The sequence below is a fragment of the Hesperophylax consimilis genome, chromosome 8 (genome assembly GCF_061612785.1).
Source record: "Hesperophylax consimilis isolate HC1 chromosome 8, BYU_Hcon_1.0, whole genome shotgun sequence".
NCBI classification, from domain to species: domain Eukaryota; kingdom Metazoa; phylum Arthropoda; class Insecta; order Trichoptera; family Limnephilidae; genus Hesperophylax; species Hesperophylax consimilis.
The window spans coordinates 7,942,870-7,970,217 of record NC_142843.1 but is presented as its reverse complement, the minus strand read 5'-3'; the positions used below and the strand labels follow the sequence as shown (position 1 = coordinate 7,970,217).

The 27,348-nt window shown below is 36.6% G+C and overlaps 1 protein-coding gene across 1 annotated transcript in view; it reads left to right on the top strand.

Annotated features, from left to right (window-relative positions):
• Positions 1 to 27,348, top strand: part of LOC149421525 (uncharacterized) — a 51,220-nt gene that overhangs the window by 9,003 nt on the left and 14,869 nt on the right. Inside the window, exons 2-10 of the mRNA XM_089634729.1 lie at positions 6,706 to 7,982; positions 11,740 to 11,812; positions 11,914 to 11,954; positions 12,849 to 13,043; positions 14,009 to 14,720; positions 14,993 to 15,173; positions 15,686 to 15,837; positions 16,470 to 16,588; positions 24,213 to 24,429. Of these exons, the coding sequence (XP_089490855.1) occupies positions 6,706 to 7,982; positions 11,740 to 11,812; positions 11,914 to 11,954; positions 12,849 to 13,043; positions 14,009 to 14,720; positions 14,993 to 15,173; positions 15,686 to 15,837; positions 16,470 to 16,588; positions 24,213 to 24,429 (2,967 nt within the window). The remainder of the gene's footprint in view (positions 1 to 6,705; positions 7,983 to 11,739; positions 11,813 to 11,913; positions 11,955 to 12,848; positions 13,044 to 14,008; positions 14,721 to 14,992; positions 15,174 to 15,685; positions 15,838 to 16,469; positions 16,589 to 24,212; positions 24,430 to 27,348) is intronic.

The following is a 27,348-nucleotide window of genomic DNA, read 5'->3' as shown; positions in this document are numbered from 1 at the left end:
TTATCAACATAAAATCAAAAATCTATTTTTGGTTTCCTGTTCAATGAACTCTAATTTGCTTAGAATATAAGTGATTTTCAAAATTAGAAAATTCTGTTAAGAATAAAGTCAAGCGTAAAGTAACTGGCGGTTCGTGAGTTTTTAAGGATTTTTTTCACTTCCTGGGAGCAGAGCACCGAGAACTGAAAGAATTCTGAAAATCTTAATGCAAAAAATGTAAAGTTTAAAAAATATATTTTTTTTCAGCAACAACGACATCTATAATGTTGTATATTGCAATGTAACCACTCTATCACACTGAAAATTCGCGGCCAATCACTGGTGCCTACCTACAATATAATTTATTTTACAAATTATTTTTTTTATCATTTTCAAAATTGCAACTTATTTGTCAAGAAATCAAAATATCCCGCAATTTTAAAGGGTTAGCGCTGACGCATGAAAAATAAAGTAAAATTTTCAAAATTGGAATTATAATATCCCGTGGTTTTTGACGAGTGTGCGCTCATTATTAAATATGTTTTAATCTTTTTAAATCATCAGTAGTTCAATCTTTTTTTGATTCAAGAGATTTTTGACTACTTAAATATTTATGAATGTTTAGAAACATTTCACGGTACAAACGACTTGATGGATCAGTTTCCATATTCATAAATCAACTTAACTCGAATAACCCGCATTCCCGACCCTATCGAGCATTACCGTAAAATCAAGCCTAATTGGATAATTACCAGATCAAATGATTCCATACTTAAGGGTTCCACTGTGGGGTGTAAGCTACAGAAGGCAAATGACATGTTGGGAAAGCATGCAACGCCACCGACCACTCAATGAGGATGTCATTTGGTCGTAAAATCATGTAGAACCAGTCATTAGATTCCAACAACCGATATGGGGTGGGTTTTCTCCCACGGTTAAGGGCTTTACCTGCATTCAAGTTTTTTATTACTTGGAAAAGAAAACAAATCGCCACCTCTAGACGATTTAAAACAATAATTGATAACTAGCAGATAAAAACCCGCTCCGCGGGTTTTTTGCTGCTAGGCCCTGCGGGCGGCACTTGCATGGGCTTTGCCCAGTTTAAGTGATACTTGTTAGTGATACATATTAGGTCATTCACAGAGAGAGGGTGAGTATATATTGTAAATAGATTAAATATGCCCCTGAGGTGATATCTCACAAAAACGGCGCTATAAAAATTGTCCAATAAATAAATATAATGTTAACATTTTATTGCGTACATATACATTGATATACAACGGAAATAGATAATATTATGTAATCTTATTAAACTTTATTTCAATCACAAATAACTTTGTTTACATAACTTTATTATATACAACCACTACATGTTTCATGAACGAAGTTCACCTCATCAGGAGTAAGTATAATCCGAAGTCAAAAATTAAATATAGATTACAATTGGAAAGAAGAAGTGGAAGGAGGGGGGAGAGGTTAGAGTGGGCGGGGTTTATCAGAATTAGGAATTACAATATCGTTAGACGGAAAAGACCAGTTGAGTGGGAAAATATTTAAAAAAGAGTTTTTTTTTTAAATCTTGTTTATTATATCTACTTTTATATTGACATGTTTTCTAATTTCTAAAAATATAAATTATTTATTTGCGATGTTTTATATCCTGTGTGAAGTATTTTAAGACCCGAAAAAACAAATAGCATATAACCCTAAAACAATATATTTTATAAAACAAAAAGCATTTTATAACGGTTATTCTAATAAATTGATAGTTGAAATACTAAATAAAAAAATTAAACATGATCTCTACAAATGGTAAATTTACCCTATTTCTAAAGATAGATATAAACAATGGCGTAGAATTCTATTTGTGGATGAAGATATTTCCAAAATTAAAAATAAAAACTTTCCTGGTACTATTCAACCGGTGTTTTACACTACTAACAGAATGAAGAAATATATTCTTAATAATAAAGATATCGATAACCAAACAAAAAATCTGGAGTTTATAAACTCAATTGGGATGATTGTAATTTTTTTTACAAATGTAGAACCAATAGAAACTTTGAAGTCAGAACTAAAGAATATCTCGAAGCTCTAAATGGAAATAGTGAATCTGAGTTTGATCATCTTTTGAATAATGATCACACTTGATAAAAATTCAGGTCTTAAAATACTTCACACAGGATAAAAAGCATTGCAAATAAATATGTTTGATATTTTAGAAATAAGAAAACATGTCAATATAAAATCAAATATAATTAATAAGCAAAAAAAATATAAACCCTCTTTTAATTATTTTCCCACTCAACTGGTCTTTCCGGTCTAACGATATTGTAATTCCCACTTCTGCCCACTCTTACCCCTCCTCCTTACTACCACTTCTTCTTTCCAATTGTAATTTATATTTAATTTTTGACTTCAATGTATACTTACTCCTGATGAGGTGAACTTCGTTCATGTAACATGTGGAGGTTGTATGTAATTAAGTGATGTAAACAAAGTTATTTATGTTTTAATAAAATAAATAATGCCATCACAAAGTGATAAGCTTCCAGAAGAAATCTTCATATTAAACGTGGTCCCGTAATTTTGCGTTGGTTAGATGCACATTTAAATATACGCGCCAGTCATTTGGTTCGTTTTTATACCGCCAGAGGGGCAGAGTGGTCGAATTTTGCCTGCAGACCCCCTTTCGGGATTTAAGCGGAACATACTATTTGAATTCGACCAATCAGAGGGCCTACATCGTCCAGACGCAAGGGTATTAATACTATCAGATACTATTACTATTTAATATACTAATTTCAGTTGTCGGAGCATGATAAGTGCGTGATTTAAAATTGCATTTCATCAAGTTCATTCATGTTACGCTAAGGCTTCCACTGAGCTGTATTTTTGTGTTCTAGAAATCATTTGTAAATCAAACATTCAGCCGTATTTCGTAGTGAGTAATGTAACTTACTCAAATTTGCAAAAAATGTGGAAATTAAAACTACTTGTATTTGATGCCGAAAACACAATTTTTCTCAAAGATAAATTTAAATGTCTGCTTGCATTTAGGTATTATCTAGTTTTACGAAACATAACTTTACGAAGCATTCTATCTCTCAGAATAAGGATGAATTCAATTATAATAAAATTTCTTAAATAATATTTGCATGACATATTTCAAATTGGAACTGATACTTATAACCAATATAAAAAAGGGATAAATTATGTAATTAATTAGTAATTCTTTATTCGTAATGTGTTTTTCTTTTGTTTAAATGTTTGACATACTCTTGATACACATTATTGAGACAATGCGCCTGGTTTCACTGAACTAGGTCAAATGGACATACTTCAGCGGGGCGTTCATATAGCCATTTCATTCACACACATATTCTTTGAACGACTATCCTTTTCTTAAACATTTTTTGTTCGATCAGTTTGGCTTTAACGTGGCTTGTATTTTGATAATGTCATTGGATATAATGGTAACCGGATAAATCATCACAATGATAATTCATCACATCTTTAAAAAGTTATATAAAGTCATGGAAAGTGATGAAACAAAAACTTTATTAACTGGGTTATCTAAGTTAGGTTCGGTTAAGTTAGGTTAAAAAAATATTTTTTCATCGTTTCTAATGACTTTATATCACTTTTTAAAAGTGTGTTGAATTGTCACTATGTTGAGCATGGAACCGATATAATAATATGTCGTCATTTTTTAATTTAGTAACGTTGTTTATTGTTTTTTGAAAGGCAATAAATGTTTTTTTCTTAAATATGTAAATCTTTTTAGCATCAGACATTCTACAATTATAATAACCCTTTTTTTCATGGGTCTACAATGGTTTATTATATTTCCAGTAGTTGAGTTTTTATAAAATTTCGTACAAAAAATTAAAATCGGTTAATTATTTTATAAATGTATATATTTGTGGGTAAAATAATAGCAAACGTTGCAAAAAATTATAGCTTAATGGGTTAGAAAGTGCAATTAATACAAATATTATGTCATTTTATATAATTGAATGTTATAATGTTTTTTTCGTTTCTTGCTAAACAATGGCACAAAATGGACGTTTTAAGCTAGTCCGGTGAACGCACGCTTTGAAATATTTTTCATTTATTAAAGTAAATTTAATTAAACTCCTTCAGAAAATAGTTCATCGATTTAGTAGTACCTACTCTACTATTTTATTGTTTGTAATGCTTTGTCTGCTAATACACTTTTTCAGATGTCTTCTTTAATAACTAGTATTTACCTTATTTTTTTATTTTAAAACTTTACATATTTCTTGCTTTATTTTCTTGTATTGCGTCTGTACAGTAACTCTAACTTAAATTTATATTTGATATTGTATCTCCACTTAAATCATGGAAATAAGATATAATACCCACACTCGTGGGATTTTTTTTTAATTACTTACATTTATTATAATATTTTTTTTATCTATCCAGGTATGTATAAAAAAGAATTCTATAATAAATAAAAAATACTCACTTAAATTAATAGTACCTACTAGGTACTTACTTATGACCACAACGTACATAATTTTTATAAGAGATATACTTCTGTGTTCTTTTTTTCAAACGCATTCCAACTCGCTTTAAATTTACTAAAAAAAAACAAAAGCAGTTCAAAATGTCATTAAGCCGCGTGTTCATCATGGATTGTGAATTTGGTGAAGATTCTCAATTTTATAGAGGTATATATTTTTTTAATAAATTTAATACTGAATTCCACGTACAGCATAATAGTGTATATTCTTTCCTTCCATTTTTTAACATGGGATGTGGATTGTGAATTTTGTGATGATTCTCAATATTACAGAAGTATTCATTATTTTTGTAAACTCTACGTTTATTGATGTGTGCGTTCCAAAAAATGTAACTGTCCGGATTTCTTTCTGTTTTTTTTTACATGAGATACGGATTGTGATGATTCTCATTTTTATGCAGGTACCCATACTTTATTTAACATAAATTTGACGTGTTGTGTAGTTCATATTCCAGAAAACATAATTTTCCAGCTTTCATATTATTTTCCTACATTATTCGGTAAATTCGTCGAATTCCGCTGCATACAAAGGCTTTTTAAAAACAAAAATTGATTTAAAATTAAATGTGTAATGAAAACAAATATTTAACTCGGGGGTTTAAGTAAACATTCACAAAATATGTTTTTAGGATGTTATTTTTTATAATCTATGCATATTTCCTAACCTTCAAACTTAAAATTGATTGAGAAAAAATGGAACTTCAATGCATCTCCCATCATAAATAATTATTTCGGTAATTTTTGGATAGGGCCTGACACGCTTATTACGAATATTTTTTAGAAAAAAACTTTATATTTGCCTTAATTACTATAAAAGAAAACTTTTTGCATTTCGGGCGGCGGAAAATTATGAATTTAAATTTTCAATTGCGTTAACCAAAATTCACTTCGCGAATCGATGCGGCGGCAATCAGCTGCCATTAGGTACGTCACTGTTATGTTGGTATCCCTGATACATTGCGTAGATACGACTATGGCTAACTTCGTGGAAGACAAATGGATTTGTATCACAAACCATGTTACACAAACCTAGCGTAGCCGGTAAACTAGTTGAAAACTGGGATGTTTTTCTTGCCTTGACGCGAGCAGGCGTTATTAAGGGGCACTTTCCTTTGAATCACAAACTATGTTACACAAACCTAGGTATCCCACGAAGATAGCAACGATCGTATTTAGCTCTTGTTAATGCATCAGTGATACCAACATAACAGTGCGTTCCTAATGTCGCCACATCGATTCGCGGAGTGAATTTTGGTTTTACGCAATTGAAAATCAAAATGCATAATTTTCCGCCGCCCGAAATGCAAAAAGTTTTCTTTTATTGTAATTAAGGCGAATATAAAGTTTTTTTCTAAAAATTATTCGTAATAAGCGTGTCAGGCCCTATCCAAAATTTACCATTATTTCTTGTAGTAATTAAGTTGAAACTAATTGCATTTATATTTTAATGTACGAAGCGTGTACCGGAATTCGACAAGTTTATGCATTATTCTTATATTTCACAAATTTTGTTGTATTATTTTTTCAACATACTTCAATGGATATTTATATTACGAATATTGATTGATTTTATTAATATTCTTCGTAAAATGTTGAATTACAACTCAGTTTAATCATTTTTATGATGCTCTTGCAAGATTTTCCGCTTAGAAAACTAATAATGATTTACATTATTTATTTTAATATGTGTGTTTGGTTTTAAAATATTACTTATTATTTGTTTATTTTGTTACAATGATTGTGTTTGTGTTATTTGCCTGTCTTTAATTTGTTTTGTATGTATAAATGTAGGTGGCATTGTTTATCTAGGGATCAAGTGGCCTTACGAAACCAGCTCCCACGGGTTATAGTGCGGTTCAATTATGTATTGTAACGTTTTGGGGTAGACCTCCTGCTCAAAGAAACAAAGCAACATTTTTTGCCAGAAACCTAAGTGCGGCTTAACTAACATTTTGTGTCGAGTATGATCTTTATTATTTCTGTAATAACGATCAACCGCACATAAATAACTGCCAAAGTACCTTTAGATAAACAATATTTCGCCCTAAAATACATTAATTCTCACTCCGCTCGTTCAAAAACACAGAAAGTCAATTTAATTTGAATAACGTACTTTATCGCGTATTTAACTACTCATGGTCTGTGCACTAAAACGAAAAATGTTGCTTTTGTTCTAGGTCCAGTTCGATCCCATCAACCCAAACAAATTTAATGCAATTGAAAAAGCGAAAGCTTGAAACTGCCAATGAATTAGATAAGACAAAGGTGATGGGCTCTGGGCGAGGGCGGGTAGGGGAAGACGAGGGAGAGACGGTGGGAGTCGGGGGAGACCAAATTGTGGGCAACAAAAGGAGAAGGAGATTTCCCGATGAGGAAGATATCGAGGCTCCGAGTGCTCCTCTTCCACAGAAGAAACGTATCCTACCCCCGGGACTCACCCAAGTCGCCCAGCCCAGTCCTTCCAGGAAACCTTCCAAAGATGGACACCCTGAAGCGGAAGATGATGAAGTCCTCATCAGAGAAACTCAAGCTGCTCTCAAGAGCTTATCGGGCAGTTGGCCGCACGAGCAACGGAATTCTCTTTACACCAGGCCGGAACACGAAGAATCACCTGCGTTTGAAAACCTATTCGAAGACAAAAAAGCCTGCATCAAAATGTCACCATCATCAGTTTCTACTTCTTCTTCTGGTAGCATGGACGCATCTAGCTCCTTAAAAGATGTCATTACATTCAGAGATCAAGTTGATGGTAAAATTAAAAATTCTTCTAAAGTAGATAGTAAACAATTAAAGCAAGTCAGGCGGGTGGAAAAGGATAACACCGCTTACAAAGACAAGAGTGACTCTCCAAAACCAAACGAAAAATACTCATCCGGATATGATCCTCCCGATTTCAACGAACTTGTAGATGATTCATCAAACGATCTCGAAATCGACATTTCCGAACAGAGTAATGACAAGGATGACGACGAAAGATCGGAAGGACGTCAAAGGAAGAAGTCCGAAGAAAAAAAAGATTACAACAGCAACCAGAGACTGTCCCTTTACAGCGCTTATAAAGCTGCCACTGCATCTCACCCGTTTTCATCTCAATCGGCATTTAAACCTCCGTCCGAGAGTGGAAAGCATCCAAGAGGACCCGCCGCATTGGGACCGTACCCGGCTGAAGCCACGTTTGTCGGATACCCAGATGGCGTGCTTCCCATCCACCACGGAATAGTGTTGAGTGAGAACAAGCCTATCATCCCCAAGGCGGTTATTGACGACTCTGTGAGGTCCGAAGGTAGCGGGAGTGTGAAAGAGGGTTTCGGGAAGCAGTACACAGTGTTGCAACCCGCCGGGGCTGGTTCTCGGGCCACGGCCCTGCAGGAGGCGGCGAGGGGGGCTCCAAGTGTCACCGCAGTGGCCGAGCTCCGTCCCCCGCCGCCCTTATCGCCGGCTAGCCTCTCCAGAGGTGAGACACTAAATAAAACGTTAAAGTTACGATTCTTCGTCACCGTATACGAATCATTTATTTTTTTTATTTACTTTAATTACATTATCAAAAAATGTGTATATTCGTGAAAAATTGCCATCATGTTTTTTAGAATGCAGGCTTGAAGTTAGAACTATGTAAAAGTCTAGTGTATTAACGAGTCATTCAGTAAATTTATTTTCTTTCACTCGGGATTTTAATGAAAAAGCCGGAAATGCTAAATACTCGGCAGTCTTTATCGACTTGTTCCTATGCAAATCACTGAAAACCTTTACTTTGACTATCACAAGGCCTAATTACGGTCCGCAGTGCTTTCCGTTTACCTTTTGATGTCTTTTAACGAGAAACTAAGTTTTACAGCTGCTTTCATTGGGGAGAGTATTTTCCTCGTGTAAAGGAGGCTTGCGTCAATATAAGACTCTTGACTGAGACTTGCAGACTATTTCTGAAATGTACATATTATACCTAATATATATTTTTCAAGAGTGCATATTATATTAATGTTCTCTGTCTCTAGTTTATTGAGAGGGTCGTCATTCAATAAATTAATTGTATAATTTTAATAATGATGTTGTGATTACGACCTGGAAAATTTCTCCGTTTTATGTTTAGTTTTTTTAACCTTTTATACAAACATTACAACAAAATATTTAATACAAGAATAGTAGAACAAATAGAAAATTAATTGTTCAATAAAATACTTTTTAGTTGTTTGTCAATGAGTGCTTTTTACATTGAAAAAGCTTATTACACTTAGTTGGTTAGCGGTTAATTAAATTAAAATATTTGCATAAATATAATGTTAATTTATACACTTATATATTTATACACATACGTACAAGTATATTACAATTATTATAAAATAATAATAGTAAAACATAAATAACAACAATAAAACTTTTGGTACATCAACCATGAACTAGGTGTAATAATAATAATAATATGTAATGTATTAATAGATACAACCCAAAAGAGATACAATATATTGAATAGTTTGTATATGCGATAAAATAATAGTATCTTACAAGCTATTTATCTCAGTAAGTCTCCGGCTTGTTCGGTTTTACATTTATTGTACTTTCAAAGGTTATATAATAATAGTCGTTTATTCTAGCGTTCTGTGTCTATTTTGATTTACTTATAATAATATTGTGCTTAGGTACGACTAGACCTTCATTACGTAAAATGAGTATTATAAGTGTACTCCAACCTACTAATGTCCTGAAATAAAGTTGAACCTGAAACAATGAAACCTTTTTCTCTCGTTTTGAATCTTCTGAGTTTCTCGCGAAAAAAATGGTCATCGTGATACTATTAAAACACAATTCTTGTATCTTATCCTAATCTTGCAAATATCTTTACTTCTGACGTTCGATGATCATTACATCGGGATTTTTTCAATAAAACATGCTTAATCTAAAAAGAGAGAGGACCAAACTTTCGTCGTCAAATAGCCCATAATTTTCAATAAAAAGAAAGTTTCGAAACTTTTATCTGTGTTTAAGGTTGTCACAAAACTTCTGCCATGGTCTTCATCGGCTTTATTATGTTCAGTGAATATTATTGTTTGTAAATATATTTATCACGATCTATTTCTACCTTTCTTTTTCGATATTATTTCGGTGTTTACAAATATTGTTTCAAAACTTTTTTATTATTTTCAAATACTTCATTTATCGAATAAAAATAGAGATTTTATTATTAAATTATTTATAGTTTTATAAACGCTTTTAAACCAACTTCCTTCAGAGGCAAGTTTCAGTCAAACCTCAGTGAATTCAAGATTAGAATAAGTACTTATTTAACACGATAATGCATCGCCACAGATTTAATAAATGTTAATAATAGATATAGCTCGTAGATATATGATTAAAGGTAATTGTAAATGTTGTGAAATATTATTTAAATCACTGTTTTTCACAAATAAACAATAAAGAAAATAAATAAATAACTTTAACATGACTCTGTTCCATTTTGAATCGAGCTAATGGGAAATATCACAACGTTCATTAATAAAAAAGCTAACACAATTTCCAGGGGGAATACTATGTCTGGAAGATGTCTTCAGAAATCTGTTTCTCTTTTAGGTTGTCTCTTTCCTTATACTCACATTGAGATTTGAAAAGCAAACACATCGTCAGGAAAATTGTCCGAGGACAGACATGTTAATTAAGAAACTAGGATGCGTTGATTATGTGGACAGACATTTGCAAATTCATTTCACTAGTTCTATAGAATATATACGTCTTGTTTAACGACAGACTTTCGTGTTCTGTTTGAGTTTAAATGCGCTGAAATGTTAAGACTGAAGTGTAAATATTCCAGTAATGCAGTCTTTAAACTGGTCTCTTGCAAATTTAACACCTTTTTAACAGAAAACTTGTTTCATTAATCGTAGGAACATTTTGCATTTTACGTAGGTCATAAATGATTTAATGATAGTGTTGCAATACTCATTATGTAACTGATGTAAAGTATTCAATTATTATTAATGTTCCTTAATTTTAAACATTCTATTGATTAGCTTACAGAAAATTGATTCTTAACATTGAACAAAATTCATACCAGATGAAATAGAGTGACTAAATATAGAGTCTTTAAAACTTTTTAGGAAAAATAAATTAATGATGATGCTTGACGACAGTTTTTGTTAGTGGCTTCTTTCTTGTGTGCATATTTGCAAACCTATTTTTTATTTATAAACAAATTTCTGTTCAAGTTTTTATGAAAATTGTTTATATATATTTCTGTGCCGTTAAGGCAATAATGAACAAATATATTTTCAACTTTTGACCACTTATATTTTACATTGCCGTGGGCGTTTTAGTCTTTGTCCCGTGGGAGTGTGGGTGGTCCTGCCGTGGCGCGTGGTGAGGGCGGGTGGTGGTTGGCTGCAGGCGGAAAAGAAACGAAGCAAAAAGTAAGAGGCCAGATCCGCAGGGCGCAGGGCGGCGGCGCGACCCCGCCCTCCCCCGTCCCCCGCCCTCCCCGCCCTCCATGCCCTCTTCGCCCGCCTATCAGCGGCCCGGGGTGGGCGACTGCGGAAGAAAAATCGTTTCGGTTCTTTTTCTGTGTACAAAAAGAAACCGCAACTGTCGGCAAGTGGGTGTGTTCCCTGCTCGGTTCCTGCGCAGATCAGATGTCACCCGCCCGCCCATACCACCGCCCCCACCCACGTGTGAGCCTTCCTCCGTATACTGCCAACTTCTTTTTTTATTACTGATGGGCTTTTCTCAGAACGCCCACCTGCACGGGGGCGGGGGCAGAACGAGGGGCGGGGAACACTGTTCAATTATTTATTAGCGCTGGCACACGGGCTGGGTAGGTACTGCTACTTACATACATCATACCATGTAGAAAGCACAACACAACATCGTTAGGAACACTGCCTAATGAGCGGATTGAGGGTGTTCTTATGTCACAGTTTCTTGTACTACCCTAGTACTTGAACCAAACAATACGTATCAGTAACCATATGACTTTCCAAAAATATTAGTCACATACAGATAATAAAAAGGTATCATTCTACTTGGATTATTTTCACGACTACCATAAAATTCTTCATGCGCACGATACGAAAGCTTTGTTCAACGTAACCTACAAACCTAGGGCAACTGCTAATATGCTAGGCCGATGATTTTCAAACTATAATTAAGACTAAAAAAGTTCGAATTAACTGTTTATTTTTCTTCCAAATCTCGATTATGAATGACCCTTTTCATTGTTTGTATTACAGAAGGTAACAAGTGCCCTACACCTGGCTGCAATGGACAAGGACACGTCACGGGGCTTTATTCCCATCATAGAAGGTAAAAAAATATATTTTTTCTTTAGTATCATGAAAATGATCTTATTTCAATCGTAGAAAAGTTCATCGAATTTTTACTAATATCTGCATTTTGTTCAACAGTTTGTCCGGCTGTCCCAGGAAGGACAAAGTCACTCCTGAAAGTGAGTAAACAAAACTTATCACTTTCAAGCACAAGCACTAGAAATCATTTATGCTTCGCTTTTTTAATTTTTTTTGATTTCATAGAAAGTTTTATTAATCACAAATTATTTTTGCGGGATAGAGAGCAGTCATTAGACGCATTATATAATTCGTATTGAAAATAGCATTATTATTATCTAGATTTCCTTGTACTGTGTAGTTATTTAATATCATTTTTGTAGAATTTATTTTGAACTCATATTGTTTTTCATTTTTTGTTGTTATTTTGTTTTTTTCCCACCTGCAGTTCACATTCCTATCGCGGTATGAGTGGCTCCCGCCCTCCGCCATTGAGTATAACCAACCCAGCGAAGCAGGAATCACGATCTTCTGGTTTATTTATTTCTGTTACGTTTACATTGTTAACTACTTCTGTATCACGTGTCAAATCGATGGAGTGGAACTAATCGGTAAAATATTATTATTTCGTATTTTTGGTTTTGTTCCGTTGTGTTGAAACAACTCTCTACCCGCTGTGATGTGAAGTGTTATTTCTTTGGTTTGTATAATTTTTTTAAAATTTATTTTGTTTTATTTTATTATTCTTATTATTTGCGTTTTTATGTTTTCGAGTGGTGTTTGTTCGTGAAATTAGTATAGAAAATGAAATATTTCAAAGATCAATAAAATTAAATAAAATTTGTAAAACTCTTAAAATTTTGAAATTGATCATGTTGCAATTAAATGACAAAAAGACTCCATTTAAAATCATAAATCCAATGATTTGATTGTAAGGTAGCACTCAGTGAGTTGTTGGCAGATCTGTGAATTTGTCTGTGACCTGCTTGTGTCGCGCCCCAGTTGATTATACTCAGTCTGACGGGAGGCGTTGTGTGTTTGTGCGTACCCTGTAGTCCTGGCCCTGCACGAGACGATATTGAAGTGCCCCACGGAAGGCTGCAACGGGCGAGGCCACGTGAGCTCCAACCGGAGCACCCACCGCAGTCTCTCGGGCTGCCCCACCGCCGCGGCGCGCAAGGCTGCCGCCCGCGATCACCGCCAGCACGCCGCGCTTCTCCGCGCACGCAGTCCGCACCTGGCCTCCTCGGGTGAGTCCCCGATTCCCATCCCTTATACCCCATCCTCACTATTAAATCCCTTTTTCATCGTTTCCATCGGGAAGGTAAGAAAGATCATTGTCTAATTGTTTTAACCGTTTGGCATTTCATCTGCCTATCATTTTTTGCGTTTTCCGGTTCAAGATGTTGGCCGTGTTAAATACTACATTTTTATCCCGTCAGAGTTCTCATGAGCGTGGATCCAGTACAAGCAGTCAAATCGCATATTATATATTATGATACCTACCTGCCTGAAGAAAGTTTGAAAAAGAATTGAGATGTTCTTTAGACAAATTGTACGAGTTCTTATTTGATTTAAGTACCTACTTGCAAATCTTATGATTACAGAGTAAATGTTGGTTTTAATAAGAGCAAATTAGAAACATACTTTTTGGAGGTTAGGTCTACTGTTCACAGATCTACAAGTGTTATTTCTGATAAACTTTACGCAAGTACTAAACTATTTAAACAAAATGTAATATACTGAAAATAAATTTGTGATGCCACCTTGACTGTAGCGAAATATTATTTGAACCATCAAGGTGCTTACTTAAAAAACGAACGGTGTTGTGATGAATCAAACGTAAAATAATGTGCATAAGTACTTATACGATTGAACTGTAAAATTAATTAACGGATGACTAACGACTATAATCTTTCTTTCGACCATTTATTTAGTTTCTATTCTTGTTTTTTCTCATTTTGAAGTTTCGACCATAAGCCCAAATTTAGAAGAATTGTTATTAGAATACCAAAACATTATTCTTCGAAATATTTATCGGTACTTAAAAGAATTCAAGTTAACCTTCATGTCATTATGTCTTGTTAATTTACCATTATCATGAAGTCGTGTATATCACTAATGTTTCATAACAAATTGTTTGAACATTTTTTTAATAGGACCTTAATATTCATTTTATTAACGTGTACTAAAATTTATTTTTTCTCTCCTGCAGTTTCGAGTGGTCAGTCAGACTTCAGTCCGACCCGAGTGAGCGGTCCCCCTCTGGGACACCGTTACCCGCTCCCGCCTTCTGCGCTACAGGAGCCACAGGACTCCTTCTACGGGTCCAAGCCAAACAGAAGGCCTCTGAGCCCCGAAGCGACTAGCCCCTTCCGGGTTAAGACCGAACCTAAGACAGACCTTGAATCCAGGTCCTGCCGGTCCACCCCGCCGCCACATCAACAGAGATACGACTACTTGAATCAAGACTCTAATTCTTCTTCAGTGTCAAGCATGGAGACTATGGCAACGAGGGGTATCCCCCACCAGCAAGGGCCGCCCCCTCCCCCAGGGTATGGCCCCCCTGAAGCGCAGCGCTCACCCTACGAGCACGCGCCCCCTCCAGCGGAAGACGCATACGTAAGATCTTATGCTCAGATGAATGAACTCGGAGGTCTAGCGCGTCCCGTGGTTAGCTACTCCACGGACATGTCTGGCAGAGGCTACGAGAGCCACAGGCCCTACGAGGGTGGCGCTGGAGCTTTTGACAGGTATGAGCCTTCCAACGGAGGAGGCGCTTGCGGTCTACAGCAGCGTGCCCCCTACCCCTACATGGCTCCCCTAGAAGAAGCCGAAAGATATCAGGAACACTCCCTACCCCCCGCGCCCCTTCTCAAATCTGATCACTCCGAACAGGAGCAGAGCACGGGACCAATATATCCCAGGTAATTCATTCTTAACCAGTTTAAAACAATAATATAAACATATTGCCCTTTCACGAAACAATCAATTGAAATATATTGAACACTTCCTTTTTGCTAACCTATTTTCTTTCAACCCTGACACAACACAATACAATATGACAACACAAGTTGAAGATTACCGAGAAAAGAAATAGTTAGATGTATCTGGATGTTCCATTCAAATAGAGTGGAGAGTATAGAAATAAGCAATGAATCTTTGTGATATCTCGTCTGACGGCCGAACCTCTTTGCAGACCAATGTACCACTACGACCCCTCGACGGGCGCCGTGCCGCCGGGCTTCTCCGCCATTAACCTGTCCGTGAAGATTGCCGCCGCGCAGGCTCAAGCGCAGATGAAGGGGGGCTCGCCCTCCCCCCGCGAGGGGCCCGTCATGGACCTCTCGACGTCCAACATCACCTCCACTAGCCCACAGGTCAGAACACCACCCTTCTTAGTCTGACTCTCTACCTCCTATAATTGATTCACTATCAGATTACTGCTGAATTGACTAATTGACCCTTGTCAAATAAAGACTCCTGTTTAGTCACTAGACTTTCAAATTATCATAGTCTGATCCTGTACCTCCTCAAAATTATTCACCATCAGATTACAGCTGAATTGACCAATTACTATTGTCAAATTTACTCATTAGACTTAATTATTAGACAAATTATCATAGTCTGACTCTTCCTCCTCAAAATGATTCATAATTAGATTGACAACTGATTTGATAAAGGAGAAAAGTAAATCATTTAATCACCTTATTTCATAAGGCTCTCAAAATACCATTAACTTACATTGTCACTAGATAATAATTATCATTTAGATAAACTGTCATTTTTAAAAGTGACACAGTTTTTGTAAAGTTTAACTAGTGCTGGGAAGATGTGTCGCGAAAACAACTCATTATTATGACTAATAAAGATGAATTTGTTTCTTGTCCAGGGTGCTTACGCGTCCCCGCAATACGGCGGGGGGCGCGCGCGGGGCTCCCCGGGCGGCGGCGGCAGTCCCCACTCGCACATGGCGGCCAGCCCCCAGGTGCCTTCGCCCCAGGGGCAGACGCTCGACCTGAGTGTCTCCAGGCTGCCCCACGGGTCAGTACCGCATGCCATCCTTGTTAAACAACCAACCTCATTGTTCATTTCCACCTCCTACAGAAACTACATTAGAGTGGAATTAAACTAGACAGTAGATAATAAATAGAAAATTGGAATAAAACCGCTCTATACTAATTTTACACTTCTACATTACACTCACAAATTACACATCTGCAAAACTGCACACATAACACCAGTATATATAAAAGCAAAGGCAGCAATATCCGCCAACCTCAATTATTATTTGAATATGATAATGATTTTTGAGATTATTTCAACATTTCGACACCTAAAGTTCTCCATTTCTTTTCTTAAAATTATGTCAATGTCACGAGAACTGTCTAAAGGTTGGTGTCTTTGCTTTGTTAGTCTTCAGTTTATAATTAGGTTCTCAGATATTAATAATCTTCATAAACTACACGCTGCACCACACTTTTGTGTTTTAAGGTTGGAAATAGTGCCAAGATGAAGCAACGCTGACGAGCTGGACCGATGATGGTTCTCGCACGCAGCGCATACTAAAGCTCTTTTTCCGTACACCTACATTACGCGGCCGACGTATGCGGCGCACTATTTCCAGCCTTAGTCTACACCTGTATGGAGAAATAAAGTGTAGTTCCTCTGTGCAGTGACGCGTGGTGCAGAGCGCGTGGCTTCCCCGGAGCCGTGGCCGCCTACAGCCGCGAGTCCACTCCTGACAGCGGCGGTTCGCACCCCTATCTTGACGCCTACCACCGCGACCCTGCCGGTAAGTCTTTCTGCATAACATTCGTCGGTATGAAAAGTTCAAAAATATCTTCATTGCAAAAATTTTCAATTTCAAAAATGGTGGGAAAGAGTTTGCTCTAACAACTAACCTGTCCAACAGACTCAGTCCTCGTCCATAAAGATAATTTGGCAATTGACATTTAAATAGGTCGCCATCCTTTGCTTGGACTCAATCAGGTAAATTAAGGACGGGTTGTTTCGGAGAATCTGAACAATTCATCAAATTTCAACGTTCATTTTCAAGTTCTGTGAAAGATTTTTTCAAGTTCTGTTTTTATTTCAGTTTTTTCAAGCAACTAGCCTACACTGATATAATAATAGAACTCTAATAGGACTTTCACAGAACCCGAAAATGAACGTTGAAATTTGATGAATTGTTCAGATTCTCCGAAACAACCCGTCCTAAGTATTTCAAGAAGTTGAGATCCGAACTGCATAGTATATTGTTTCAGACTGATCAGATTTTCAAAAAATGAATGCGACTTTTGAGAACTTTTTTCTCCATAAGTAATCTCAAATTATTTGATGATTTCATATTTTGTCAACTCATCTAAAGCTTCCTACAACACTTTCAATACATTTTCGTTTTGGATTATTAATTTGTTTACATTACCCACTCTTTCGGTAAAATATCTACCTTCAAAAATTCTTTGAATTTAATAAATATTTTTTTATCTCAATCTCAGAATTCCAAAAAGTCTTGATTTGAATCCGTTATTGTGACGGCGAAACTTTTCTAACGGAGAAGCTTCACAAATAAGTGGGCTGAAAAACTTTTCAAAACATTCCGTTTACAACAACATTTTTAGTTAACGAAATAGGATTTGTGTTGATACTTTGAGTGCTCAAAAACCCGGCCAATTGCTTTTTTACGTGATATTACATAAGAGTAATTACGTAAAAATGATGTGAGGTGAAGCAAATAGAGAGGAAAGACAGTGAAACCTTGACTTGTTTACATTATTTACAAGATAGCTAATGCCATTTGAAGTAACCTTTCAATTATAAATCTGGATATCTATCATAATATCTTATTTTTACTGTGGACCTCTTCGTCTATAGGATATTAGTTGATTATCATCATGGCAAATTTTATAATTATAACTGATTTATTTTTATAAATGACAAATTTTCGATAGTCCAACTAAGAAGATCTCCCATTTTTGGACAACGTGTTCAGCATTTAATATATTTGCTAAATATTAATTCAGTATTGTTTGGTACTCATATACAATCTGGTAACTATTCACAAGATAGGTTTTGTTGCCGGCCGTCCATTTTCCGTTTATTATATCCAAAGTTAGCACAATGAGCTTTCACGTTTCAAGCTGGAATGGCTCGCGGGCACGTTCACTGTGTTCAGGCCGTATTCTCTGGCCGGCGGAATTCCGGGCGCTCTTTCGGTTTTTAACCGTGGTCCGCGATAAAAATGTCGGCTGGCCCGATTTTCAAAAAAAGAAAACGCGACTTCCGCTTCCGGCGAGCGCAACAACTCGACGCCCTGCCGCCTTATTATCCCGCGAGCCCGCCGCCCTTTCACGGCGACAGCTGATGGCATCCTTTTGCTTTTTTACGTCCACATATTGTTCTTGCACTGAAATGCAGAGGCATTATTTATAATTTCCCTGTAGACGAACATGTAGTGGTTGGTCACATTATTACATATTAATTTCTGAGATTTCTCTACATGGGGTAGTACCTACGGCTACTACCCGTGGTTCTATCCTACCGGTTTTCTTTTGGGTACGCCCTATAGAACTATCTACAGGTCAAAAGGGATCACATTGCTAGATGTTTTTTCATACTGATTCGCGGATGGTTTGAGCACTCGGCAATCATTTTTGTATTTCAATGGTTATCTCCGTCACCGACAGCATAGACCGTTTTACCTCCTATCCTGCATGACTAACTTGTTAATGGTCGTGCCGGTAGTGAATGCAATATTGCTGTTCGACAGAATTAATTCGGATATCGACATATTTAGCATCAATGAAGATGCCTTTAAAAGGCAAGCTAATTTACTAATAGTGTACTATATAATGTACACTGTTTATATTTATATAATTCTCACTTAAATGTATTTAAAAACGCAATAAAATGAACAACTTTGTACGTTCTAAAAATAATAAAGGGAATTGGATTGAATAAACGCGACGAAAATAAATAATAATAGAAAGGTTGTTCAGATGTCGGCTCTTCTGCCTCTTGTCTTCATATACCTTCCTGCATCCTGCTTTAGATATACACAGGCCACTCTCAAATGTCTTTTTTTTATATTAACTCCACACAGGAGGCCCTGAAGAAAATAATTTCCCTCAGGGCCTATGTCATCTTTGGGGATGCTGTGTGGAGGGTCTTTTTGTGGAGAGGAAGGAGTGAACATGGGTCTTGAAGAGTCCCATGTTGTAGGAGGGAGGAAACACAGAGGCCGGCAGTTCGTTCCACAGCCGAGCTGTTGAACTTAAGAACGAATCGTAGAAGCGACCCGTTCTCATGTGACAAGTGTCAACCGTGTACAAATGTTGGGCACGCGTTTGGCGTGTATCCCGACTACGCACCGGTGCCGAAGGGATCAATGACGCTAGTTCCTCAGAGCATCTTCCATTGTAATACCGATAGAACAAGGACAGCATACCTACCTGACGCCTGTGCTCTAAAGATTGCAGTCCGTTTGTTAAGATTGGGGAATCTATCAAACGGACCGCCCGTTTTTGCACAGAGTCAAGGGTCTTGGTACAAACCAATTGCAAAATCTCAAGTAATTGAGGTACATCTTTAAGGCGATGCCATACGTAGTAATGCAAACTCATGTGTTTTTGGTTTGAAAATTTGGTCGCCTAGAAATGTTTCAGATGCTTTAATTAAATACTGCGAGTAGAATACATCTTGTCCTTTGAAATAATCGAATATTTTTCAGATAAGTCTTTTTATAAGCCACGAAAGAAATAATGTATAAGGCCTATGAAAACTGCTTTAAAATTCAAATTCTCCTACTTACGAACCCATTTTCGGTTATGATTTCATTGTATATTATGAAAAACTAAGTTATTTATAAAATGATCGAAAAAAAAAATATTTATGCCTGAACATCCACAAAATAAAATAAAATGCACTTTTTGGCCATGTTTTTTTCTTGCATAAATCAAAACAGGCGGATGGTGTTAAGCGGGAACTTAAACCATATCGCTATCTACATAATAGTTGTTATTGATAGCGCCTCAATTTAAAATTGACGTAGTGCATCGCCTTAATCCAATATTACCAAAATCTTAAACAAGTGTATCGGGCCTACATCTCAGCTGTTATAATAATAATAATAATATTTGGCTAATTTTCGTGAAAAATCATCTCAAGGGTGCTGTACAAATATATTTATTAAATAATAAATACAGCTGGCTTACAACTAGCATTCATAATAACTAGTGACTTATATCTTAGACTTATTTCTAGTCACTTACGACTAATCGACTTGTCGTTAAAGATTATATTATCATTAAATTATCGAACTTTATCTTCATCTCTTGTTACATATTATCGGAAAATAGAGTAATGCTACTGTGTAAGATAACTAATGGTCTTGTTTCTTGCTTGTCTATCAAATATTTATTCATAATGCGATAGTAGTTATTATTTTCCTTACAAACAGCTCTCGTTCTCTTTATCTTGGGAATGTTGATAAATGCAACGCGTAGTATATTCCTATATAGGATTATTTAGTACCTACCTTTCTGTTTTTTAGTATGCAATGTAATCTACACTTTGTGCTCTGCACTATTACAAAAAGGAAAATTAGAATGAAAAGTATTCGTTAGGTACAGATCTTTATTTCAAAAAATCATAACGCAATACCATTAATTCTCTAGTGCAGTACGATGATTTATCCAGGTAGGTACTTACTTGAAAATTATATAATAGCACTGCGTACCTACAGCCTTAACATAAACACCCAACCAATAACCGTAGGGGTAGGTTTATATTATTTGCAAAGAAATGTCAGCACAATGGTATGATTCAGTTGGTAGCCGGGTGCCGACACGTGATCCCAGAGCTATAAGCAGAGCAATCAGCAAGTACCTACCGCAGCATCTCTGCTCTCGGCGTTTGTTTACCTTTCTTTGTCATTAACCAGACGATACCGTAAAAACTCTATTGAAGTTCACAATGTTTGATTTGTTTGTCCCCCAGAGAAAAAACCCCGAGTTTTCACAACTCACCCGTTTTAACGTCACCATGATACAATTAATTACTTTTTTTGTAAAATTTCCTGTAGGTTGCCCAGCCGGCGTTGCAGACGGATACCTTACAAAAGTTAATTTGTTTTCCCACATTTTTGCTTTGTTTTTAATTACGCTGTTAGTGAGTCGAAGTTACGTAAGGTCCACATTACATCACACTAATCAATCCCTTCCAGACTTTGTTTATTTTAATACGTTATTTTACGTCAATTCATGTTTCGTTTTTTTTTTCAATTAACTTGCGGTGATTTCGATACACAAAGAACTTTTCTTTAACAAAGTTGGATATTTTTTCTTTCATTGAACCGTTTTCGTTTTACGTTTCCGGACAATTAGCTTCATTGTTTTTCGCAAATATAAGGTCGATTAATTGAGAATTTAAAAAATAGCACGCAACCTTGCGTGCGTGTATAATATGCATAGAACATGTTTTTTGGAACAAAACCAGTGTTGAAAGAAAAGTTGTTTGAAATGGCTTTAGCCTTATTTAGTGACCAGAAATTTAGATCCAAGCACTTCCCAAACTTTCTATTCCCCTTCCAACCCCCGTCAGCCTCAATCGGGTACACCATAGTCTCACCAGCTTCTTGTATGGTAATTGACTTTTTTCTAAATTATTAAAATGCCTTTTTTAACGATTTGTTTTTATTTTGAATTTAAATAACCGGTCCCACTTACAGATTCAAGTATTCTCGTTCCTCAAATACGGTAGGTACCGTCTCCCCATTCCTTTTGTTTTGGGACGATAGCTTTATGTTATGCAAAACAAAAAATGGTAAAAAATTCCAGCCATAAGGTCGCTGTAAATTATCAATACGGCCGTGGCGTATGGGGATGTGTTGGGGGAGGGGGGAGGGGGGAGGGGGAGATTCCTCGGGGACGCCGGCCCTGGCACTGGAACGCGATGTGTTAAATTAAAACATCGCCGACTTGCAGAGAAAGGGGTACGGCCGTACAGCGAGCGGTACCTACCTACGCTCCTGCCTCGGTCGCGCACAGAACCGAAACGCACAGAACAGAACCTTGCAGAATGACAAATAATATAAGATGGCACTGAAGGGAGGGCGCTGTGGTCTATAATAATAATAATAATAATAATATCTTTAATTGAGAAAGTATGCAACTATAACTAAGATTACATATTAAGTGTTCATAGTGAACATTTGTTTATAAATTAGGTAATAAATAAAATTAACAACATATTATAATGATATTAAAAAAATTTGAAAATTTCTGTTTCTGAAAAAATAAAAAATACACAGATTTAGGAAATGAGATTAAAAGAATTTGGCATTCTCAGACTAATATATAATAAAAATATTACCATTTGTTAGTTCGGCTACTGGCATTATTCCTAGCTCTTTCATTTAAAATGTAGGCGTATTAGATCTGTCAAAGAATTTATATATAAAAATTCAAACATCAGTCATTTTAAATACATATAGGATTACGAAAGATTTTTCAAATATTTATATTGATGGATCAGTAGGATTTATAGGTCCCGTTAGGAGTTCTACCGAGTCGAACCTTCTGATATGAAAATATCTGGAGTCGGTGAATTATTTTCCCATTTGATCTCTGGTGAGTTGACGTGTTGTTCTTGTACTGTTTTGTATTTATTATGCGTATATAATGCAGTTGCATTATGTGGATTGACTAGATGTATGGAAGGTTTTAGTTTTTCCTCTAGGGAAGATTTAACCCGGTCATAAAGCCTGAAAAATAGGTAGTTATAACAATTAAAAAAGGTTGAGGTTTCTCATAACCTACCTCACTAGGCTAGCCCATGTCGAGGCAGTTATTTCAAAAGTAAATTTAAATACATAATATGGATTTATCTACATTTATATTACAATATAATCGCTCAATAGTTTTGTTAGATCAATCATTTCGAATTTGGCACCAACTTTTTACGACAATTGTATTGTCGTCAAAGTATTTTCGTCGAGATTTTCGTATTACCAGTCAAGATTGCGCAAGATTCTCTTGACGGTGAGTTCGCTCGGCTACCGATATTACGACAATATCGCCGAGTCAAATCTATTTCCTTCTCGCACACATCATGTGCGACAATGTTCGCTATCTAATCGCCATCAAAAATATCATAAATTTTAATGCGGTTAATATTAATAACTGATTTGGCTGTTTTATGTGTTTTGTGTTGCGAATTTATCTTATACATTACGACAATCTTGATAAACTTTAGTCTTGACCAACAAGAATACTGACGGGCAAGACAATTGTTCGTCAATAGGCAATAATAGACAATTTATCTTGCTCGTTTTAAAGGTTTGATTGTGATTTCAGTTTTAGTTCTTATTTCAAACAGTGTAGATTTATTGTCTCATATCTGTGAAAGGCTAAAAGCCTCAACCGCTCCTGCTCTCTCCCCGTGCCCCCACTATATATCCGCAGAGCCCTAATAATGGAATATTCACATTTCGCATATTTGATTTATCCCGTAAGAGTTTCCCCGGGGGCGGCCTGTTAACTTACCTTTTTTATTCTGCCCCAAACCCGGCCAGTTCGGGGTTTTTTCATTTCATAACCGGGATGATTATTAACATGCTGCTGATGTGCGTCCGCCATAGGGACGGAATTAAAACATGTTAGAGATTGCCACCGTCCCTTTGTGCAAACTGCTCCTATGAATAACTATGCAATGTTCTCTAAAATATTAACATATTACGTTCATTTCTAAAATTTCACTGAAGAAAATTTTGCATCATCCTGTTAAAAAATCATTAAATTTCGCGTCTCAAACATTTCTTTGCTTACTTAGGACGGGTTGTTTCACAGAATTTGAACAATTCATCAAATTTCAAAGTTGATTTTCAAGTTCTGTGAAGGTTCTAGTCATATTGTATTATTATATCATTAGTGACTATTTACTTCGTTAAACTAAAATAGTAACAGAACTTAGATAGAACATTCACAGAACTTGAAAATCAACTTTGAAATTTGATGAATTATTAAAATTCTGGGAAACAACCGGTCCTTAGTTAACGACCGTAAAAAAACTGAAGATGAATATCTAAGAACATGGTTTACAAAATCATTTAAAATTTCAGAACCAACCGTTCAGTGTTTTCACAAGTTTTCCTCTGCATTGTGCAGGATTCAGAAAATATTCTAAGTGGATGGTTTCAAAGGTTACAAGGAAGTGGGACACTTTCAACTGTTCTTTCAAAGTGGTGAATTACGAGAGATTGTAGATTATAAATGTGAATGTGTAAAAATATTCCATTATTAAAATGAAAAATAAAAAATAAATTCGCAGGAAAATGACTGAGTGAGATATTTTCATGTGATGTGATGAGAATTGCAGTCGAAATTAAACACTGTTACTGAAGTATCGAACTTGTTTAGGTTACGCGGCTGCCAGCCCGCACCCCGGCTACGGCATGGCGCAGCCCGAGTACCCGGGCAACGGGTACGCGCCCTACCAGTACCAATGCGGGGCCGCCTACCCGCCCGCCTACCCGCATCCTCCCGCGCCCGCCGCCTACAGCCCGGGCGCGGCCTGCTACTCCATGCCACCGCCGCAGCACCTGCCGCCCCACGACAAGCAGCCCAAGGACCCGAGGTTTGTACCGCCCTCATCCAACACTGCCTTCTCCTTACACCAGTCCTTATCCTAGCCTAACGCAATACCCGACGTTTGTGTCACCCCACCTAACAAACAAACAACGTAAATTGTCTTCTATATCTCCTTACACCAGACCTTGCCACATCCGATACTTATCCTACAGGATTTTATTACACTTACCCCACTAGCTTCATCCACCAAAGTGTGTTCTTCAACCACCGAACAATCAACCTGAACTATCTTCTACCACTCCTTAAACTAGACCAAACCTTATCACATCTTACACTATTGTTCTAGCGTAATTCACCAAACATCACCGAATAGCTTGGTCCAACAACGTTTGAACCACCCCACCCTATTGACCAAACATCCTAAACTTATATCATTTTTATTACACCAGACCTAGTCACACAAACCTTAACATCATAAAGTCATAATACGTTACTTAAATTCTGTATTTTCTTCGAATAAGTAAGGAGATGCAATGACGACAGATTCAATTCAAACGCGTTTGCATAAATCGGAGCTGCATGCAAAGCGCGATTGTTAGATAAACGAGTCATATTATATATGAAATGACGAATCATATAAAAAGTATACACATTCCATATTATGTGGAATGCGTTTATTTCAGCGCGATTGTAAGGGGAACGCGTATAGGCGCGTTTGTCGTGCGTGTATCGGATTGGAGCGATTGCACGTGGACGGTGCATAGGTTTACAAGTGGAGTACAAACACGAATACCTCATCGGGACAGGCCTATTGTAGTAGTGTATTGCATGCGAATCAATTTTTGTGGACTGTAATCAATATTTTTCCTAACCTTTCAAATTGACACAACTATTTGGGAAGCTGGTTAACATTTAGTTGGATTTGGGAACTGACGTACCCCTGGTCCTTTAAAACACGTCTTATGATAACACGTGTAAACTTTTCTGGTTCTTTTAGCGACTCGATATTAAATACACTTTGAGGGTCACTTAACGTGTACAGAGTAAACTGCGCAACTTTCCTTAATAGAGTGACAAGGTAAAGTAAAAAGTTGCAATTGTCATTCAGTTAGGTAAGCCAAACCGTCAGATAAGGACAGGTAATTGGGTAAGGGAATGCACCTAATAACAAGTACCCAATAGTGGTAGAACCTGCAGACAAGCCGTCATGTGGCCTCTTTGCACCACTACTTTTTTTGTTATATTGTTCTTCTTCTTTATGTGCCGTATCAGGTCCCCCCGACGTTGGCGATCACTCTTGAAAATGTCTCTTTGTCTTGCTTTGTTATATTGTTAAAAAATCTTTTAATATCGAATTTTCTTAATAAAACATAATGTAGAATTCTTACGTAGATCAATAACCCTTCATTGTCTCGATGCAATAAAACTATGTACCTCAAAAAACTTATGAATAAATGAATTGTGCAAAGAATATTACGTAATGGGCATCCGTTTAATTCGCCCATGCTGAGCAATAAATTAATCAGCATTCATCTGCATAGCGGAGTCGCTAAACTCCGACCTAATTCCCTTCTCCGCCTGGAGACGAGGCGCGAAGGTTAAATAAACAAATTGGAATCACAAATATTCGCGTGCATTTAGCGAGCACGCCACTCCACCGCTACTACTACTGCCTCCCTCTCCTCCCGCTGGGATGCATCCCCTCGCCGAGCTTATTCTATTACGCCATCCTAATCGCATTCGCAATATCCATTTTAAGCACATCTAAAACTCCTCTTGCCGGTAACACCTACACGGCAGCGCGGAAGCCCCGTTTTGTTAATTAAAGTAATTACTCTTCCTACCGAAAACGCCAACCTTTATCCTAATTGACGTGGAGCTGACTGCACTAGAAGGAAGGCTAGTCTTCCTGTCGCTACCTTTGTGCGCCATCGCCTGCGCTTGGTGTTTGGTGCTTTACTTGGCTTCTAACCCGGTCATTTCAATTATGATCTAATATATTTTGGCAGCCCCGACCCTGGGGCCAATAAAGTCTGGAACAACTGGAATGCGTACCTTTGAAAGCTGTAATGAAATTGTTTGTGTCACTATTTTCTATACATTTCACAACCTTCTAGATATTCTTATGTAATCCACCCGCTTATAATCTCCCCTTACCCGGAATTATGGACAGCCCTGATTTATTGAGCCTAATCACCTTGAACATACTAGAATTACTCGATCGAAAAATATTGTTCATTGCAACAACAATACTAAGTCATTTAGATATTCGCTTGTACCTAATTGGCAATACTTTCTCAGAAATAGTAGATGTGCTCAACTGCACGGAATATAGTTACAAGAAGGCTATAATAACTTACCTCAATAATATAAATAATCACGTTTAGTGCAATACTAATCCGTTTTTGACTCCCGATTCAATTCGATCTTCATCTTCTTTTTGAGTTTTTTTTTTGTTTCATTCTTCAACTTCTTAATAAAAGCAAAATTATAATTAAATTTTATATATTTTTAAACCACTCAGTAGACCACTACAGCGAGGGTCTCTTTAAAGTGGTTTACCTGTACCTGTACGCAACATATTATTGTAATACTGTGTTGCCTACAAACTAAAGTAACAGGCATGATTTTTCTATCAAATATTTCAATTTTTGATCACATAACGGAAATCTCCTTCAAGAATTTCAAAAATGTTGGGATATATAACTAAGTTATGTAGAAATTTTGCCTGAGAAAAAAAAAGCCTCTTGTCCTATGTCATCTTTGGGAATGCTGTGTGATGGGTCTTTTTATCGAGGAAAGAGAGGAGGTTCTGGGAAGGAAAACGTATGAGGGGTGGGTAGTAATCTGGGGTTCATAGTGTTTAGGATTGGCGGATGTATGAAACCATCCCTCCCACAAGGCGATGGGTCGAGACAGTCCGGCTCGAGGCTCAACCAGTCTCTCCCAATTCGGCCCGCCACGC